We start from the raw sequence: 21670 nt of genomic DNA on the forward strand, positions 1-21670 counted from the left end.
TTCTGCCACTCCCAGGATGCTATTACAGTAAAAACTCAAAAATCTGGATATCAGAAATCCAGACCACCAGGGAATCTGAACCTTGATAACTCTTGGTTTTTGTGTGCCCACGTGCCTGTATTACATGCATGTATAATGTGCACATATTACACACGTGCAATACGTGTGTACATTGCGTGCGTGCATTATGTAAGCGACACACTTATACTGCCTGAGATTCTGGAAAATCCAAAAATTCGGACCCTGATCAGTCCGAATTTTGGGACTTTTACCATTTTACCTGCTGGATCTTAACCTTTCCTCCCATTCTGCGCTATTGTAAACAACCTGATCTTGAAGAAGGTGAAAGGTGCCGCAAACATTCTTGAGTCAATGACGTAAGCCCCTGCTCCCAGGAAGGAGAGGAGCAGCGAAACATTGACAGCTACCACTCACCATCAATGATGCGCTTGACTTTCCAAATTCGAAGGGTGATGATCAGGCTGATGGCGTCCCACGGGCTGCTGGGCCCATTTGCCACAGTCGAAGCCACCATCGGCGCCAAGGACAGGACAATGACCGCGCCATCGAACACCTGCAAAAGAGAACTGCAGCTGTGACCGCGTCTCACCTCAATCAGACATGGTGGCTGGACGCCAGCATGGTCGTGAATGAATGCTACGGGCCATGCTTCAGAGTTCCCACTCAAGGTGTGTTCTGCTGGGATAGAATTCAAGGGACATCTAACTGAACCTCAGTGCTCACCCACAAATATTCCCGTCCATTCCTGATATCTCATCAAACATAATTGCTAAATTGCACACGAGTTCAATGGGGGCATCGCTCTTTAAATCTTTAATTGTCCGTCTTTCTAAATGTTTCCTTCCCTCTTTTGAAATTGGCCACAAGCTCAGCAGCTTAACCACCAGGGCAGTGATTTTCATCCTTTCAACTTAAGTAATCCCTTACAGAGCACCACTGGTGTAGGTGGTATGTGAGTGGGGGAAAAAACGGTTGAGAACCACTGGATTAGGAGAACGGGCAGAGATGTGGCAAATGAAATAACAATGTTGGAAAGTGTAGGGTCATGCGCTTTGGTAGAAGGAATAAAGGGGCAAACTATTTTCCAAATGGGGTGAAAACTGAGAAAAGAACAGGTACAAAGGGACCTGGGAGTCCTCGTGCAGGACAGCCTGAAGGTAAACTTGCCGGTTGAGTCGGAGGTGAAGAAGGAACATGCAACCCTGGTGTTCATTTCAAGAGGAATAGAAGAGCAGAGATATAATTTAAAATAAACTCTGTGTCAGATTAGTTAAGGTGGTCTTCTTTAACCAGTGGCTCTCAACAATTTTTTCCCACTCACAGACCCCCCTTAACCAACCCCTTACTAACCACAGAGCACCTATGTCATCCAATGCTATAGATCAGTGGTTCTCAACCCTTTTCTTCCCATTCACATCCCACTTTAAGTAATCCCTCTGCCATCGGTGCTCTGTGATTAGTAAGGAATTGCTTAAGGTGAAATATGAGTGGAGAGGGAAGGTTGAGAGCTACTGCTCTAGGCCCAATTGTTATTGAAATACTTACCTTGAGAAAAATTGTCATTGGTCCATTTCCTTTGGAGTTACGAAACCTTTCATATAACGAGTCAATGAGGGACGATTAAAACAGTGGTTTTCAATCTTTTTCTTTCCACCCACATCCCACCTTACTAATCACAGAGCACCAATGGCAAAGGGAATACTTAAAGTCTGTGATTAGTGCAATAGATGGTCTGTGGTTAGTAAGGGATTACTTAAGGAGGTTAAGTGAGTGGGAATAAAAAGATTGAGAACCACTGACCTAGGAGTCGGTTACATGGCAACATGACTGTCTGCAGTTTCCCTGACTTGGAGATATATTGCAGCCCCCTGCCACATTGGGTCTAACTTCTGGAAATCCTTGCAGCAGTTCCGTGGGAGTGAATTCACCAGCCTGCACAGCTCACCACTGCCCTCTCCTGGGCAAGAAGGGGTTGGGCAATAAATGCTGGTGTTAAGGTGGACCTGAAGCTGCTTGATAAACAAACATGAGTGCACCTGCAAAATGTTTTATATTCACTTTGCAAAGCATGAGAACTCCATTGCAGCAAGAAGCATTGCCAGGAGCAGCTAGCCTTGCCCTAAACAAGTCTGCTTCGTGGCCCACAGGTTACCTATTTATATAGACAATCTTCCAGGTTTCCAGAACATTCAAACAAACTTTCACCAGATAAGTACACACAGAATTTTCTTGGGATTCGTTAACCGGCGTCATGTCCTTTACCCAATGGTTAATAGTATTTTACGGTCTTTGCCAAATACGGAGTTCATAATCATCTCCAACCTTATTGAATAAACAAGAGAATGGAGTGCAGTTATTCTCCCTCCCTGTCTGTCAACCTTTTAATTTCACATTCTCACTGTCAGAGATGCCCAGATCGTGAAAAGCTTGAGGGTTAAATGTAGAAGTCTGCTATTAATACACATCATGAAAAGCCTTGGTCCACACAACGATCCTGGAGAGTCAACATTCCCTCCTCCAGATCAAGAAACAACTGTTTGCAACCACTCTCTGCATTCCTTCGCTGTCAGTTCCTTTAAAGAAATAGGAACAGAAGTCGGCCATTCGGCCCATCAACCCTGCTCTTCCATTCAATGAGATCATGGCTGATCTGATGATGGGCTCATCTCCACCTACCTGCCTTTCCCCACATCCCTCAATTTCCCTACTATGTAAAAATCTATCCACCCTTGTCTTAAATATTTTCACTGAGGTCACCTCCACTGCTTCAATTCCACAGATTCACCACCCTCTGGGAAAAGCAGTTCTTCCTCATCTCCGTCCCAAATCTACTCCCTGAATCTTAAGGCTGTGTCCCCTAGTTCTGGTCTCCCCCACCAATGGAAACAGCTAACCTACTTCTATCTTAAAGAGGACTTTCATAATTTTATATTTCTATCAGATCCCCTCTCATTCTTCTGAATTCCAGTGAGTACAGTCCCAGACAACTCAATCTCTCCTCATAGGCCAACCACTCCATCCCTGGAATCACCTCTGCTCCACCTCCAAAGCCAGAACATCCTTCCTCAAGTAAGGAGACCAGAACTGCACGCAGTGCTCCAGATGTGGCCTCACCAGTTCCCTGCTCCTACAGTGCCCCTTTGGTTCCATTAATCAATTCAGGTTAGCTGGTGGAGAGATTTTGGACAGAGGACGGGGATCTCCCTCTGTTTAAGCCACATCCAATCTGCAATAATTACTCTGCATCAGTTCAAGCTGCTTTCTACAAGGGAATCTCACTTAACTGTGAACTTAAACTCAACTAATGGGCTTTAGGATGAAGGGCCGGGATCTGCAGACATTTCTCCAGAACGTACCTCCACTTTGTTCTCGATGTAATCCCAAATCCCAAGGACAACAATTCTGAAGATAGTCTGAACGAGAGAGAGAGAGAGAGAGAGAAAGAGAGAGAGAGAGAGAGAGAAAAAGATCAAACAAAATAGAGACATGACCTTTTAGATTAATTAAATGTTTCACTATTCATTTTGAAAGGATACTGTGCACCGCAAAATTCAGAACTGGAGAATCCACTGTTGAGCAGTTTCTTGGCACACAAATATCAAAGTTCAAACCCTGCTTGGTAAAGTCAAAATCATTCTAAATAGCAAAAGCTGTGGAAAAATACAACACGGAACCAATCCAATAAGGTAACATGGTCTCCAGGTTTCATGTTGTTACTGGATAAGATACAAGGAACCAGACTGAGTATAGAGGGAGTGAAATACAACAGTCGGTTGACGCTGCGATTGTGGTGAAAACACAGAAATGCCAAGGATCTCAGCAGCGTCCATAGGAGGTAAAGGTATATCGCCGACATTTCAGGCCTGAGCCCTTCGTCAAGGTACGAGCAAAAAGCAGGCGGGCGCCCGAAACGTCGGCGATATATCCTTACCTCCTTTGGACGCTGCTGAGGTTCTCTGGCGTTTCTATGTTTTCACCACAATCGCAGCATCTGCAGACTGCCGTGTTTCACTCTGGATAATAAAGCATCCTATTCTGTAATCAATCTTTATCTTGCCAGTAACGAGATTTTTGTCACTCCCATTCTGTCATCAAATCTGTAAAACTAAGTTTATTTAATCATTGAGGAGTATAAAACCTGAACCTGGATCATCTCCTCATGAAAATCAGTTTAATATAGGGTCAGTGGCAGAATGTATGATAGAGGGGGGCATTAGCGATTTAGAGGGGGCTTGCTCAGCTGTGGGGGGGGGGGTGTGCTAGCAGGAACCTACTGGGGAGGGTGATAGCTGGGACCTACCTGTTGTTAACGCCATCTGCCCCTCCATCATGGGGCATGAGGCCGCTCGTTTTATTGAACCAAGTGTCACTAAACACTACTGATGCCTGATGCAGGCTAGTGACCTGGCTGGGGATGGGTGGAGAGTCGCTAGCATGCGTCAACCTAGACGTTACTGGCGTGGGAGGACCTAACGGCCAGGGATGGCCGCGACTGTATGGGGGCACAACTCGTTTGGAGAAGGGGCAATGCCTACAGATGCCCCCATCGGACCCGACCCTGGTTTAATAAATCACCCATTGTTTCGAACACCAAATCTGTGTGCTCTTTAAATCCACAAACTTTGTCCATGAGTCGGATGACAGGATCGGCTCCATCTTTCGACTTTCCGCACTAAGTGGCAGCTGAGGGGACATAGTTACCAGGTAGGAGGGCAATCATTTAGATTTAGAACTTGCATGCATGAGTTCTTCTCTCAGAGGGCGGTGAATCTCTGGAATTTTCTACCCCCAGGGGGTGCTGGGGGTTGGATGATTAGGTATATTTAAGGTGGAAATCACTTCTCTTTATGTTCTGTCTAGGTTTGCAGAATAGGTGGTATAGGAGGAGGCTTTGACGATACTGAAAGGCTGTAGAAAGACTTGGATAGATGAGGAGAATGGGCAAAGAGGTGGCAGATGAAAGATAGTGTTGGAAAGTGCACGGTCAGGCACTTTGGTGGAAGAAATAGACGGGGAGATCATTATTTAGATGGGGAGAAAATTCAAATTTCTGATAGGGACTTGGGAGTCCTCCAGGTTGAGTCGACGGTGAAGAGGGTGAATGTGATGTTGGCGTTCATATCTGGAGGGATAGCGTACAAGATCATGGATAACACGTTGAGACGATAAAACACTGGTGAGATCTCACTTGGAGGTGTATAGTTTTGGGTGCCGTATTTGAGAAAAGATGTGCTGGGGTTGAAGAGGGTTCAGAGAAGATTTACCATAAATGGCGACTGAAATATGTGAGCACACCTCAATAAGCTGCAGTAATATCAACAGCCAAACTGTTCAGTGAGAGTGTTGTAGAGTTATTTTGATAGAAAATGAATTTTCAATGGTACCGGGGTTTTCTGGTCTAAAACACTTTTTGTGCCAGCGTAATTGGTTGCAAACTGCCAGACTTAATATTGTTCGGCCTGTGACTCCTTGTATTTTTCTGTGTGTGGTCCACAAGCAAAAAAAAAACTTTGGCCACTCCCGCCTCAACACCTTTTCCATTGTTGCTTGGCCTGACCACAGGAAAGAGGATGCCTGGGTTTGAGGGCGGGGAACATTACTGAGAGCAGAGGAAGACACCGATGGATTCAGCCCTGGTTAATGTTACAATTGCTGTCTTGAATGAAAAGACTTAAAAAAGATCCTTCTGGAAAATCAACGGTGCTTCACAATGGGAACGGCTGATGAATGCAGCCATTAAAGGTGAATGAACTAGCCCATTTCCCTTGAATAAATGGGAAGAGAAGTCAAAATGAAAGGAAATCAAGATGAGCTGGGATGTTCAGTCAGCAGAAAGTTTAAAATTAATTCTAAGGGTTTTTTTTTGGTGTCTGTGTCACTCTGGATCATCTGATCATGTGAATTATTGCCAAGTCTTGAATTAAAATCCCTTACAAGGTATATTTAGTCTGAATAAGGATCAGGTGTACTGCCGTAGATGTCAACTCTTTCAACGTGATCTGGAGCGGCCAGCAGATGCTGGGCAAAAGAATGAAAGCTTGCATCTGCACAGCGCCTTTCCCGTCCCTGAGTGTTTCACAGGAGGTGAGGTTGCTGAAGAGCAATTGTAAAACACAAACGTCTGCAGGCCCCGCGGTTTAAGTAAATAAAATTGCTAGAGAAACTCAGCTGGTCAAACAGTGACTTCTATGTAGCAAAGATAAAGATACAGAACCAACGTTTTGTAATCAAGGTATGAGTAAAATGTGAGCAGTCGCTCAAACAAAATGGTAGGGGCAGGGGGAAGAGCATGGTCCCACAGGCAGAAGGTGGAGGAGGGAGGGAGGGAACAGCAGCAAACAGGGGGAGGAGGGGGATGGCTCTGTGAATGGAGAGGGAAGAGGGTGGAGAGCTAAAGGAATGAAGACAAAGGGAAAGGAGGGAGAATGGAAAGCAGGTTAGCAGAAACCGGAGAAGTCCCTGTTAATGCCATCTGGTTGTATTAACTACAATCACAGTATCTGTGGAATTTCTTGTTTCACACATTGTATAACGTACATACCATATACACTCGTGAAATAGTTAAGTTTTGGGGACCAATTATTTGAGTCAAATTTGGGGCTGGGGGGAATCAATTTTTACACGATACTTCTTTTGACTGCAGTAAGTTCCCGCGTCATTCAAGGCATCGGTAGTTGGGATGGTTAGGACTGGGTGGTAAGTCCGCGTTCGGGGCTCGGGAGGTCGGATGGGCAGCCGTCCGGGGCCTAGGAGAGATTCTATGGCGCGGGCTCTGGGAGATCTGGTATTCAGGTGGCCGGGCCAAAGATCCGCGATTGGGGCGTCGGGAGCTCAGATGGGCGTCGGATGGGTGGATGGTCAGCGCGCCGGGATCTCAGATGGGCGGGCAGCCGAGGCGTCACGAGGTCGGATGGGTGGATGGTCAGCACGTCGGGATCTCGGAGGGTTGGCGGTCGGGCTGTCAGGAGCTTGGATGGGCATATGGTCGGGGCAAGGATCCACGGCCGGGGAGTCGGGAGCTCGGATGGGCAGGCGGCCGGGGGCAAAAATAGGTGGGTCGATTTTTATACATGATATGCACCGAAATTCTTAGATACTAAAGCCGAACAGGTACTTTGTAAAAATGCATCACATTAGTACACATTAAATTAAAAAGATAATATAAACAGTTACTATTAGGCAAGAAAAGCTTGGTGGTTATAACAGTGCAGACATTGTTTTTTGTAGATTTGGCGCTCTTTATGATGAGTGAATTGAAGGGGAGGTTCAAACCCTGGGCCTGTAACTTCAGTGAAGGGAAACTAACTTCACTGAGTGACTTAAATCCAGCTGGTTTGTTGGAGAAGTTAATGGGCAACAAAACTACTAAGAAGGGATTGGATGAAACGCATTAAAAAAAAAAGCCACCTGGATCTATTTCACAAATTTCACAAGTTCAGGACCCTCCAAATACATGCCAGTCATTGGACTGGCTGAGGCGCCCAGGAATAGAAAATTAATTTCCAAAACTAAACCCAGCAGAAAAGATGCTAGGTCTTAAAATTAAAATAATTTATGGACTTTTATTACAGATCATTGGAGATGGGGAAACAAGTCAGGTTTTGAGAAGCGCAACACTACCACAGCGTAGCGACCGGGGTTTGAATCCCGCGCTGTCTGTTCGCCCCTCCTCGTGTCCGTGTGGGTTTCCTCCGAGTGCTCTGGTTTCCTCCCACCCTTCAAAAAACGTACAGGGTTTGTAGGTTAATTGATGTATTTGGGAGGCACAGTCTTGTGGGCCGGAAGGGCTTGTTACCGTGCTGTATTCTAAACGAAACAGTCTTCTAAGTGGTTAATAGAGAGCCTCTTTGATTCCTATTTGACCGGGGAACCAATAAAGTGAAACCTGAAAGTCTGCATACGCAGACACATAGATGCTGGCTGGTCTCGCAGCGTCCACAGGAGGTAACGATGTTTAGAAATGCTGGAGGAAATCAGCACCCATAAAAAAACAAAGGTATATCGCCGACATTTCGGGCCTGAGCCCTTCTTCAAGGTACTTTACCTCCTATGGACACCGTGAGACCTGCTGACTTCCTCCAACATTTCTATGTTTTTATTAGGAGAATCAAAAAGGCTCAGGTGGGATGTTTCAGTAGATCAACAGGGCTGGTCAAATGACAAAGCCTTCAGCGTTACATCCCATTGAAGTTGACACCTTAACCAGCCCTTCGGTCCGGGGTGCCAAAGGAGACACCAGTGAGTTAGTGTTGCAGCATCAAACAGGAGATCAATAGCACTACGAATCACTGTTGAACAAGCGGCCAGTAACCGGAGGCTTGCAGCAAACACTCACCTCTGTGAAGAAGACAGAGAGAATAACAAGACTTATCCAATGAATGACTCCAGCAAACTGGAACGCACTGGTAACTTCAACATGGGCGAGGACAAAAAGGAAGAACATTAATTAGAAAACATGAAGACGATGACAGACTTTTCTCTCGGAAAGAGAGGAGAGGTCTCAGAATTGTTAGTACATTAACAATGCACAATGTCAGTAACATCACACATCGGGGTTCGTGCTGACAATGGGGCCTGTACAATGAGTAACTCTGGGATCTTCTCATGCAAAGAAGCACACGCTGGAGTAATGTGGCACATTAGAATGAGTATTCATACTGAGTAGCATTGTAAAGTAGTCAATATTCACACACAGCAAGGTTAATACTCAGACTGCCCTGAAGTTTACACGTTACCGAGACAAAGACTAGCACTGGGTTTGTACTCACTGTAACTTCATATTCAGGAGAGTGTAGCCTTGCTACATTGGGGTCTGTATACACTCTGCGTAACCTTGCCCACTCACAATGGAGCTCTCTCTGTGTAACACTAGAACTGGGGTCAGCACCAATATGGAGTAACACAGGTCGAGTTCCCCGTTTCCGAAATGTGTGAAGAGTTTCAGATTTCGGAACACCATTTAAAAAATGCCCTCGCTCACACAAGGTTAAAGATAATGCATTCACATTACAATACAAATAATTTGTACAAATGATCTGAAGTAGACATATAATGAAAATCTACACGCTATTACGCACTACGTACGTCCGCTACTTCCCGTTCTCTGATCGGGATTTCTGAACTCTGTTATGTGTTACCTCATGGGACCACAGACGAAAAAAGTTTTGGATTTTGGATCATTTCGGATTTCGGGTATTTGGATAAGGGGTACTGTACCTGTAGTAACACTAGAGTCAGTATTCGCTCTGAGTACTATACCCTCAGATCACCGTCACACCAAGTGTCAAGAAAACAGGTGGGTCAGTGGTCATGGGGGTCAGTACTCACTGATTAATATGAACACAGTACTCACATTGAAGCAGCTTGGTATCAATGAGGAGTTCCAGAGTCAACAGTAGAACGACCAAGACCACCGCAGCCACCAGGAAGCAGTTGAGCCCAACACTGAGCAGGACCACTTGCCAAACTGCCGCTCGTCTCCCACAACAAGGCTTCAGCCAATTGGAGCTGGTAGGGGGGGTTGGTGGAGTGTAGAACAGAGGGTCTGCATTAACGGACAACGTGTGGCCAGGACATCTAGATCACCACACAATAACGGCATAATTTTGGCTTGTAACCTGGTTACACGTGATCCAATCAAGTCAGGCAAGGAGACCTTAAAACTAGTCAAAGGTTTCCACTGGTCATCCACGAGACTAAAGTCTTTTACCAATACTACCACACTAAGGAGCTGAGTGAACCATTCACTCAAGTTCAAATCATCAGGCTACCTATAATATGTCTGACGCATCCGATATTGAAATTACACTGCAGGATTCTCTGACTGTATATTGTGTCGTGTACCCTGGACATCAATCCCTTTGTGAATTCGGGACCTCATAGTCCAAGAACGTGAAGTAAATGTAGCCACCCCTTTAAGCTTCCTCACCAGGGAATATCCACCTGATCCTTGCATTCCTCAATCCACTTGGAGAGTCAACATAACAGAACAGGAGAGAAGAAACAGCTGAATTGTAGTGAGTTCAGGGTCAATTAACCTGCAGCCTTGGTATAGACAGAGAAATGCCAATCAAAGCAACACTGGGAAAACAACCATCAAAATGATCTTCTGCCCTCTCAAGATATTAAATTCTGAGAGAAGTTACTTCATGTATGAAGACGAAGTGCCTGGACTCCCTGTTGCTGTGGGCTACTCCTGCAGCAGACAGGTGTGTGTGACCTGTTAGATAACAAGATGCCCCTGAGCGTTCCTCTGAGATAAATTAAACTGCACACTAATTAAATAAGCAGGAAGAGCTGCCTCCTCCTCTCGTCCCTGGGGAGAAGCAGGCAAGCAGCTTCATTTGAGTGAGAGTGTGTGCATGTTGTTTGTTTCTCTTTGCCCATAATTATTTGTGGTTTTGTGTATATACATATCTGTGTGTTTATGTTATGCATGCAAAGCTGTCTGTGTGTGATTTTGTTCCTCCATGTCTTTGTGCGGGCTTTAGGGTTTCCTTATTTAGCTGTCTGTGTGTGATTTTGTTCCTCCATGTCTTTGTGCGGGCTTTAGGGTTTCCTTATCTAGCTGTCTGTGTGTGATTTTGTTCCTCCATGTGTTTGTGCGGGCTTTAGGGTTTCCTTATCTAGCTGTCTGTGTGTGATTTTGTTCCTCCATGTGTTTGTGCGGGCTTTAGGGTTTCCTTATCTAGCTGTCTGTGTGTGATTTTGTTCCTCCATGTCTTTGTGCGGGCTTTAGGGTTTCCTTATCTAGCTGTCTGTGTGTGATTGTGTCTTTATCTACGGTATGTGTTTCTATATCAGTATGCTTAATTACATATTTGTCTGTAAAGGTTGGATTTGTTTGTGTGTGTATGCACGCGCGCATTTGTGAGCACATGTGCACGTGAATGTATGTGTGTATGTCCGTTTGTCTGTGCATTGGTGCGTGTGTCTGTGTGTGCGCACATGGGGGGGGGGGGGGCGTGCGCGCGCATGCAATTTGTCCCGACCAACTGCCGAATATTAACTTTACAGATAATCATCTGTGAAAGTCATTTGTTCAACATATTGTTCACGAGTGAGTTGAAATCAGGTTATAAAGCCATGATAAAGGACACCCCAGATGTTGTTATTAGCATGTCTCCATGTGACCATGGAATCACTGAAGCATCAAGTAGAACCATTACATTCGGACGCTCAACTGGAATAAATAAAAACGAAGGAAAATCAAATGCTGCAGTGGCTGGAAGTCAGAAACAAAATCAGAAACACTCAGGTAGGATAGGCAGCATCTGCGGGTAAGAGGGAAAACTGTCCTGACGGTTTTCTCGCGCTGACTTTTCTTTGCCATTAAACATAATTCTGTTTCGTTTTCTCCAGATGCTCAGTTTGTTCCTTGCTACCTCCTGACTGTTGCATGTGAGGGTACACGAGGAGAGAATCTTAATAAGTAGAAATTTTGCCTGGCTCGCCGGAAGAAGAATCTCAAGGTTGTAGGTGATGTCATGTGTGTAGGCTGGCAATAAATCTGACCTTTGAACTTTGTCCATTATTATCCATGGCTTTCTCATCTCCAGCTTTGACTGCCTCGCTACAAACCATCATTCTTCTTCAGCTACTTGTTTTCAAGATACACATGTCGTCGGCCAGATGATCATTTATTACCCATTCCCGAATGTGGGCGGCGCAGTTGGTGCGTCGGTTAACGCATCACCGTTACAGCGCCAGTGATCAGGGCCTGGGTTTGAATCCTGCACTGTCTTTAAGGATTTTGTACGTTCTCCATGTCTGGAGGCCCTGGTTTCCTCCCACCGTGTTTGTAAATTGGGCAACACAGACTCGTGGGCCGAAATGGCCTGTAACCATGATATATGTATAGAACACTACAGCACAGTATAGGCCCTTCGGCCCTCAATGTTGTGCAAACCCATATAAAATTATCTTAATTTAATTTAAATTTAAATTTATGCTTCACTCTGAACTGCCTAAGATCAGGGATCATTAGGAATGGTGAACTTGACAGTGAAGCCCAAATCATTTCACCTGAACGCTAGTGTGACTTCCATGAAAGTTTACTCTGGCCCACCAAGTCTGCATGGACCATGAAAGATTCATTTACACCAATCCCATTTTATTCTCCCCAACAATTGTTACCTGAGCCCACCATTTACCCATACAAAGAAGCAATTTCACAGGCTCATCCCCTTCACCTTATCCCCTCACACTTCTCCCTGATCACCCCAATCCACCCCTTTCAGATTCCCCTTTCTTCCCACCTCTCGGCCCTAGGACCCTCTCTTCTCCTCCACCTCTCCTCTAACCTCCCCGCCTGCCCCCACCATCTGACATTCCCCCTTCTTGCCCCCTCCACCCTCTGCCCTCATCCCCACCTCCCCCATCTGGCTTCCCCAGCCTCCCACCTCACTTCCTTCCCCACTGGTCCCTTCAACAGAGAGAGCTCTTGTGCTGTCCCTCCCTGATCCTGCCTGTGGATCTGTGCTCTTTCCCCTGCCCCTCTCCCCACCATTTTGTTCGGGAAGCTGCTTCCATTTTTCTTGTACCTTGTTGAAGGACTCAGGCCTGAAACGTTGTCTACAGAATGCTCTGTTTCACAGCAGCCAACTAATGTACTAACCTCCACGTTTTACCTGGTCACAGGGAGAGTGGGCAAACTCCACACAGACAGCACTGGAGGTCAGGATCGAAACAAGGACCCTCTGGAACTATGCGGCAGCAGTATTAATGACAGCACTTACTGTGTTGACAGTTTCAAGTGGTTTTAATGGTGCGACATGTGTGGAAAGGGAGGAACCACCTGAATTATTCTGATCACAACCAACCCCGGTAATTGTGTTAATGTTGGCTGCAATGTTAACTTCCATGGAACTAGCCCAACTTTCTGGGATTTTGTTATTTATTTTTATTTTTTAAAAGGTTAGAGATTTTAACAGGACAATTCGGCCCTACAAGTCCGTGCCATCCAATTTACACCCCATTAACCTACAACACCAGTAGGTTTTTGAAGGGTGGGAGGAAACTGGAGCCCCCGGGGAAAACTCACGCAGACACAGGGAGAACGTACAAATTCCTTACAGACTGCGCGGGATTCAAATCCAAATCTGGTCCTGATCGCTGGCGTTGTAACGGCGTCACGCCAACCGTGTCGATAATGAGAACATTGGCGGTGGTGGCCGTGAGAGCTTGCAGACTCCGGGAAAGCAGTGGAGCAGGAGGAGAAACATAGGACAGTAACCACGGCAGCAGACCAGGGAGAGGCTCGGCGGCTGAAGGGCCCACACAGGTGCAGGCTGCTGGAGACCCACTGACAGGAGCCAGGAATTGGAACCCGTGTTCGTTGAGGGCGAGAGGGCTCCTGAAGGGCACTGAATGTTTCCTGAATGGGTCGGAGGTTTGGACCTAGAGATCGGCTTGCTGATGGATTGAATAGGTGTCCGTGCGGTGGCAGAGGCTGCGGGAGCACTAGAGACGAATCCACGGACACAGTGTCTCTGATGGGACTCTTTTTTGCTTCTCATTCTCTCTTAACGTAAGGCAATACCTACCTTACGGCAGGCAAATTTCATGTAATGGAACATTTTCTGCATTATTACATGACGAACGGAGGGACGCACAGAGGCTTGGGGCAGCCAAAGCGAGGCCGTTGTGGGCAAGGTCCACTCCAGGCACTGAGGGGCTGAGACCAAGGGGAAGTCCCTCAAACCACAGAGGGGGAGAAGCACAAAGGTGGCAAAAGCACAACACTGGAGAAACTCAGCAGGCCACACAGTGTCCTTTATATAGCAGAGGTAAAAATACATAACCAACGTTTTGGGTTTGAACCCTTCCATCAAAATGTGGGCAGGTGTCCGAACAAAAGATTGGGGGGGGGCAGGGGGAAGGGGTGGTCGTAGAGGCAGGAGGTGATAGGTGGAGAAGAGGACAGTAGTGAGCAAGGGGAGGAAGGATGGCTGGATGAAAGGAGGGAGGAGAACTGGAAAGGGGAGGAGGGGGAAGAGGAAAGCAGGTTAGCAGAAACTGGGGAAGTCGATGTTAATGCCATCTGGTTGGAGAGGGCCCAGATGGAAAAATCAGGTGTTGTCCCTCCAATTTGCAGATGGTCTTGGTGGGATATTAATATGAGGCCATGAACAGACATGTGAGTGTGGGACTGTGACACAGAACTGAAATGGTTGGCTACTGGGAGGTGTCTGTCACCGGTGCGGACGGAGCGAGGGTGCCTAGCGTATGGGGTAAAGGGGAAACAATGTACATTGATGGGAATGCATAGATATGATGTGTGAAAAGAGTTTGAATGGTTTTCTTTTTTGTACATAATTCATTGTGAATAAAATCTATTTTTGGTTATAAAAAAATTAGATGAGAATAAAATAATCTTGAAAATGTACGAGGCTTCTTGTTAATTATTAATCACAGATTTAATTACTCAACAACAATTTAAATTGCAATTGATCAAGTGACAGTGAGTTGTGAAATAAAGACAGGCTTGAGTGGTTCCGCGGAGAGAGGTAAGTGCATGGAAATGCCTGCCATGTGATTCAGGGTGACATTTGAGAGGAGTCACAAAGGTTTCGATGGGGGAATGGGACGTGACTGGCGGCAAGCTCACCTCTCCCTCCGGTCATCATCGTCCACGTTGGAGAGCAGCTGCGAGCCGGCCATAGAGAGGTCGAGGGCGGCCAGCGGCAGGTCGCGGTAGGCGAAGCTGACCAGCTGCACGGGGGCAACGCACTGGCTCTCCTCCACCTGCTGTGAGATGATCTCCAGATCTGGCATGTCCCGCTCCTGGCCGAGCCTGCTGGAGACACAGAATGGAGTAAACTGGGACTCTCTCAGGGCTCCCTGTCAAGGGCAGGCTGGGTTACACATGGATTAAAACCTGGGGATGGTACTTTCAGATTTCTTGTACATACATGATATCACATACAACCCTGAGATTCTTTTTCCTTCAGGTGAGGCAGAATTACCAGTGCAAAAAAAATGTACATGTAAACAACTGTACAATACAGAGAGGAGTCAGTTTGTTTACATGTGTACGTTGTATAGTTTTTTTTTTGCATTACCAATAAGTGGTAATTCTTCCTGGCCCACAGGAAAAAGAATCTCAGGGTTGTATGTGATGTCAGGTATGTACCCTGACAATAAATCTGAAATCTGAATTAAGGGTGACTGGGAACTGGTGCAGAAGAGAGGATGTGGCAGGGGGAAAATCACCCCTAATTGAATTGATTGGTGGGGCAAGCTTGAGGGCCAATTGGCCTCCTCATGCTCTTAGTTTTTGTCCATTGGAGGCCTCATCTTTCCGGTGGATCCAAGAAGATCCCAAGGCATGATTTTGCAGGTCAGCTGAGGATTGTCCCTCATGTCCTGGAGTCAATATTGAACCTCATCCAAAATCTGTCCAAACCGGGAGATCTGCACATTAATGCTTTGCTCTCTGTGGGAACTTGCTGTGTATAAGAAAATGGCAGCTACGTGACCCCGCTATGGGCTGGGATACGCTGAGGGCATTGAATTGTGCGATAAAAATGCAGACTTTCCTCTCTGAAACAGCGACAGACTTGTAATGGTGTAATGGGTCTTAATTGATGACAGGCAGCATGAAATCAATTACCTCCCACCACACATGCACTTGTCTGTTATTGCTTAACATCACTTCCATACTTAGTGGAATATTTAATTATAAAGTTAATTGCTTGGCTCAGCCCAAGATGTAGCCAACAGCCGTTACGAGCCCACTTCTCCTCAGCAGGGAATCGACACTGTGCTTGTTCAGGAGTGTCCTGCCACCTTAATAATCAGCGATTCTTTTCTTATCTGTCACTGACAATTCCCCGTGACCAAAATCTGTCCAAGCTCTTGACGGTCGCCTGCAATGAGGCAAAGGTTACCTCACTGACCCCAGGCCCTTCTGGCCCATGAGCCCGTGCCTCCCCAATTACCCGACAATCCCTGTACATTTTGGTGGGAAGAAACCGGAGCCCCTGGCAGAATCCCACACAGCCTCAGAGAGAATGTAGAAACTCCTTATACTCTGTGCCAGATTCGAACCTGGGTCACTGCTGTCGATTTGTTCTGTCCTCCTATTCCTTGCCTCAATGGCACCTGGAGCAGTTGTAATAGGAGCTTCTCCTAGAGGCTGGTGAATCACTGGAGGATTATGAGTGTATTCTTTATTTGTTTGTAAGCTGCTTTAATGTGTGGTGTTACAAACTGAATCATTTGGGGGTGTTTCAAGAGGAGGCAAATTAATTTTTGAAAATTCAGGGATTTATGGTGTACAATCCAGTGATCACTGGGGGAAATCAGAAGTGGAGAGGGAGAGCAAGTTTAAGTTCTTGGGAGTCACTATATAGAAACATAGAAGATAGGAGCAGGAGTAGGTCATTCGACCCTTCGAGCCTGCTCCGCCATTCAACGGGATCATGGCTGATCTTAAAGTTCAGTACCCCGTCCCCGTCTTCTCTCCGTAACCTTTAATACCCTTATACTGAAGAAATAGATCTAATTCCCTCTTAAATAGATTTAATGAACCTGCCTCTACTGCCCTCTGTGGCAATGAATTCCACAGATTCACCACCCTCTGGGTATAGAAATTCCTCCTCATCTCGGTCCTAAATGGTTTGCCTCAAACCATGGCCCCGGGTTCTGGATTTTCCCATCCTTGGAAACATCCCATCTGCATCCATTCTGTCCAGTCTTGCCAGAATTCTATATGTCTCTATGAGATCCCCTCTCAATCTTCTAAACTCCACGAGTACAATCCCAATTTACGCAATCTTTCCTCATGTCATTCCTGCCATTCCAGGTATCAGCCTGGTGAATCGCCTCTGCACTCCCTCCATTGCAAGAACATCCTTCCTTAGATAAGGTGACCAAAACTGCACACAATACTCCAGGTGGGGTCTCACTAAGGCTCTGTACAGCTGCAGTAAGGTATCCTTGTTCCTAGACTCAAACCCTCTTGATATGAAGGCCAACATACCATTTGCCATATATCAGATGATCTTTCCTGGACCCAACACACCAATGACACCATGAAGAAAGCACGTCAGCACCTCTTCTTCCTTAGGAGTTTGCGGAGGTTTGGTACAACATCGGAAACCCTGGCAAATTTCTACACAAGAGTGGTGGAAAGTGGGCTGACCGGCTGCATCACGGTCTGGTTATGGGATACCTATACCCCTGAGTGAATCCCCCTACAAAAGGTAGAGGACACAGCCCACATAGGCCAAGCCGTCCCCACTGTCAGGACTTCTACAGGGAACGCTGCCGCCGGAGAGCAGCAGCCATCATCAAGGATCCACACCACCCAGCACACACTCTGTTCTCGCTGCTGCCATCAGGAAAGAGGTAGGGGTGCCACAAGACTCGCACCCCCAGGTTCAGGAACAGCTGCTCCCCCTCCACCATCAACAACAAACTCAATCAGGGATTCATTTAAGGACTCTTACTTGTGCATTTTATTGATTTTTCTCTTTCTCTGTATTGCATTGTAAGTTTGTTTACATTTTTTAAATCACGTGTCCATTGTGTCCAGTTTTTCTTTGCACTGCCAATAAGTGGTAATTCTGCCTGGCCCGCAGGAAAAAGAATCTCAGGGTTGTATGTGATATCATAAAGGTACTTGACAATTAATCTGAAATCTTTTAAAATTCATATCTCAGAGGGCTGTTGTTGCGGATGTTCAAGACTGACCAATATATTTTTGGACATGAAAGGAACTGGACAACATGCCAATGGTTTATGTAGTTGAAAGGGGTGACAGGATCGGGTCCATTGAACAAGCAGACGCAGAGGGCTGCATGGGCTACTCTTGCTTCTGTTTAAGTGTTCGACCAAAATCATCTACGTTGACTGGAATGGGGATTGAACTTGAAACCCCTCAGTAAAATGCAGGATGAACTAACTGAAGAGTTGTTATTTCATGAGATTTCCCACTGGGTTCTCTTATTATCAGCTACCCTCACGAGACACACGGAGTGTGTCTAATTTCTCCCATTACAGGATATAAATGAGAAATTCTTTGGTCGATTATTATTCAAGTCGTTGATTTGTTTGTACTGCCACACTTTCTGGTCTTGGTTGCTGGAACCTTGCCAGAAACTCCAGAATACATCCCTGAGGTCTGGTTTGAAATCTTGGAAAAGGGACGGGGTCCTGGTGCCAGTAGGGAGGTGCAGACCACACTGAGTGACATTATCAGAGGGGAGTGACTCCTATTACAAGCTCCCATTTTAGTAAAATGGGATTCTCACTGTAAGGGATAGTATAGACAGGAGGAACTGAATAGTCTCAGTTCACATTTCGCACAGCCCAGTGATAATTCGATACGTTGGAAGAACTGAGGGGAGGTTTGTCACAGTCTGTTCCAGATTCGATATATTTGCAAAGACACCGTGATTTTGTGAGGGAGAACCGCTCTGATGCTGCAGGGAAAACAGCTCTTGTGACCGGCCATTTTTCTGGAATTCAGAGCAAAGCATGCTCTGTGAATGACTGGGCCTTTTCGGTGGATTGACCTGTGCCAGGAGGGACTTTTGCTTCATTTTGAGTGGGACTAACAGTGAAGGTCACTTGGAGAGACCGGTGCCAGGGTCTTGGAAGCTTCGTGGAGGCCGCCCAGTTCGAGTCTTGCCTGCAAAAGGACCAGGACTGAGATGACCATGTGGATGGACATTTCTTCAAAGGTAACACAAGGAGAATTAGTGAATCTGTAGCAGCCACAACTCCAATCTTCCCCTTCAGTTCATCATTAATTCTGGGCATCAAACTTCGAAGGCCTGCACTTCAACACTGAATTCAAACGAATGAACTTTGAAGTAACTTTCCCGATTTTGGCCTGGACTGTAATGGTTAGGGTATCACACTCGCACAACACCTCCGCGTAGTTGGGAATGGATTTCGTGTTAAGTATAGTTTAAAAGTTAAGACGATAGTTAGAAATAGAATTAGTGTTTTAAAATTAAACACTGTCTGGTTCATTGTCTATTGTTGCTTGTTACACGCAGTTTGTAAAGCACCACAATGACTGTCTTAGAAAGATTTTGTGCAGTTCTTCAGCAGAAATGTATTCTTTTCAATAAAAAATATCCCTATAGTTGGTTATAACAATAAAAATATTTTTCGTAAGCCCAGCTTCTGCTCCGCTACTAATAACGTTGTAACTAATAATGTTTTAACATAACAATTACAGCACGGAAACAGGCCATTAGGCCCTTCTAGTCCGCACCGAACCAAACACCCCTTTCTAGTCCCACCTCCCCGCACAATGCCCATAACCCTCCATCTTCTTCTCATCCATATACCTGTCCAACCTTTTCTTAAATAATACAATTGACTCCGCCGCCACTATTTCTCCCGGAAGCTCATTCCACACGGCTACCACTCTCTGAGTAAAGAAATTCCCCCTCATGTTACCTCTAAACCTCTGCCCCTTAATTCTTAACTCATGTCCTCTTGTTTTAATCTTTCCTCCTCTTAACGGAAATAGTCTATCCACATCCACTCTGTCTATCCCTTTCATAATCTTAAATACTTCTATCAAATCCCCTCTCAACCTTCTACGCTCCAAAGAATAAAGACCTAATCTGTCCAATCTCTCCCCATACTCTAGATGCTTAAACCCAGGTAACATTCTGGTAAACCTTCTCTGCACTCTCTCCACTCTGTTTATATCCTTCCTATAATTAGGCGACCAGAACTGCACACAGAACTCCAAATTAGGCCGCACCAACGTCTTATACAATCTCAACATCACCTCCCAACTCCTATATTCCATGCAATGATTGATAAAGGCCAGCATACTAAAAGCCTTCTTCACCACCCTATTCACGTGAGTTTCTACCTTCAGGGAACGATGTACCGTCACTCCTAAATCTTTCTGCTCTTCTGTATTCCTCAATGCTCTCCCATTTACCACATATGTCCTATTCTGATTCTTCTTACCAAAATGAAGCACCTCACACTTATCAGCATTAAATTCCATCTGCCATTTTTCAGCCCACTTTTCTAAGCAGCCCAAATCCCTCTGCAATCCTTGAAAACCTTCTTCATTATCCACTATTCCACCTATCTTAGTATCGTCTGCATATTTACTAATCCAATTCACCACCCCATCATCTAGATCATTAATGTATATAACGAACAACAATGGGCCCAATACAGATTCATGAGGCACACCACTGGTCACCGGCCTCCAACCTGACAGACAATTATCCACTACCACTCTCTGTCCTCTCCCTTTCAGCCAATGTTCAATCCATTTGACTATCTTAAAATTTATACCTAAAGACTGCACCTTCCTAACTAACCTTCCATGTGGTACCTTATCGAAGGCCTTACTGAAGTCCATATAGACAACATCCACTGCGCTACCCTCATCCACATTCCTAGTCACCTCTTCAAAAAATTCAATCAGATTGGTCAAACATGACCTTCCTCCCACAAATCCATGTTGAGTGCTCTATTCTTGTGTAGAAATTCTTACCGAATTTTCACTTTAACCACACGAAACTATGTAAATCTAAATTTATTTAAGGCTGTGTGTATGATATTGTAATTTAAAGGCGTAATTTTAATTTTGCTGGTTGATTATCTCACTGCTATTGCCGTTACATTCAGTGATATACGGGAATTACGATTAACAAGTAACATTAGCACAAAAACATTACTAAGAATTCTGTGTGGTCTGGTCTGGAGGACTCCAAAGGGTGGGGGAGAGAGAAAGAGAATGGGAGGTAGAAAGGGAGGGAGGTGGGGAGAGCAGATTAGCTTCAGTGTGAAGGTTACTGTCAAATTCAAAGATATAGCACAAATTGTGACAGTCTTATGTAACTGAGCCAGTAACCCACAGAGTATGATCGTGGAAAAGTTTTTCAAATCCCACGAGACGTTAGGAATCTTAAGTATAAATAATTAATATATTTTGCCATGAAATAGCTTCACTGACCTCGGCTCTGCACAGACTTTAAACGGCCCATTAAAGGAGCCGACCGTGGTTTATTTTAAAATCCTGTGACCGCGGGGTCTGGGCCAAAGATGGCGGCACCTGTGCCCGGCAGCAGCCTCGAGGGGTTGTGGGCTCCAGGTAAGTAGAGCACTGGTGCAGAGCATCAGAAATGGGAGACCCCCCCCAACATTCGAGAAGGAGAAGCAGAGGAGACGACCCACGGGATGGTGACCACAGCGGCAGACCAGTGAGGGGGGATCTGAGATGGAACAACACACGGGTGGCAGCCAGCTGTTGGTGACTCGAGGTGAGGAACCCACTCAGACTGCGGGCAGCTGCAGTTAAGGGACTCACTCCAGGTTGTAGACTGGCTGAAGGGGTACCAGACATTGGAACTGAGATGCGGGAGGGGTGCTGAGGGGACTGAAGGCTTCCTGATCTCGTCAGAGGTTTTGATCTGGAGCTCGAATTGTTCATGGTTTGGACTGGACTCTGTGTGGCTACAGAGGCTGCAGGAGTGCTGGAGGCAAACCCACAGACACTCAGCGACTCACTTTTGGATCAGGAAGCCTTCAGCACCCCTTCAGGAGCCCTTCTTGCCCTTAGCACCCTCTTGAATCCTGACTCCGATACCAGGTTCCCATGAGCCAGTCTCCAGCAACCCGTGCCGGTCCCCCGATCACGAGTCGCCTGCAGCCT

General features: G+C 45.9%; 1 protein-coding gene across 3 annotated transcripts in view; it reads right to left on the reverse strand.

Annotated features, from left to right (window-relative positions):
* tmem266 (transmembrane protein 266) overlaps positions 1 to 21670 on the reverse strand; it is a 117525-nt gene that overhangs the window by 29822 nt on the left and 66033 nt on the right. For all 3 annotated transcript variants that reach the window (XM_069902550.1, XM_069902549.1, XM_069902548.1), the window contains 5 exons: positions 14630 to 14815; positions 9374 to 9528; positions 8357 to 8430; positions 3378 to 3434; positions 436 to 574 (listed from right to left, as the gene is read on the reverse strand). In XM_069902550.1, the coding sequence (XP_069758651.1) occupies positions 436 to 574; positions 3378 to 3434; positions 8357 to 8430; positions 9374 to 9528; positions 14630 to 14815 (611 nt within the window). The remainder of the gene's footprint in view (positions 1 to 435; positions 575 to 3377; positions 3435 to 8356; positions 8431 to 9373; positions 9529 to 14629; positions 14816 to 21670) is intronic.

The sequence above is a fragment of the Narcine bancroftii genome, chromosome 11, assembly GCF_036971445.1.
Source record: "Narcine bancroftii isolate sNarBan1 chromosome 11, sNarBan1.hap1, whole genome shotgun sequence".
Taxonomy (NCBI): Eukaryota; Metazoa; Chordata; class Chondrichthyes; order Torpediniformes; family Narcinidae; genus Narcine; species Narcine bancroftii.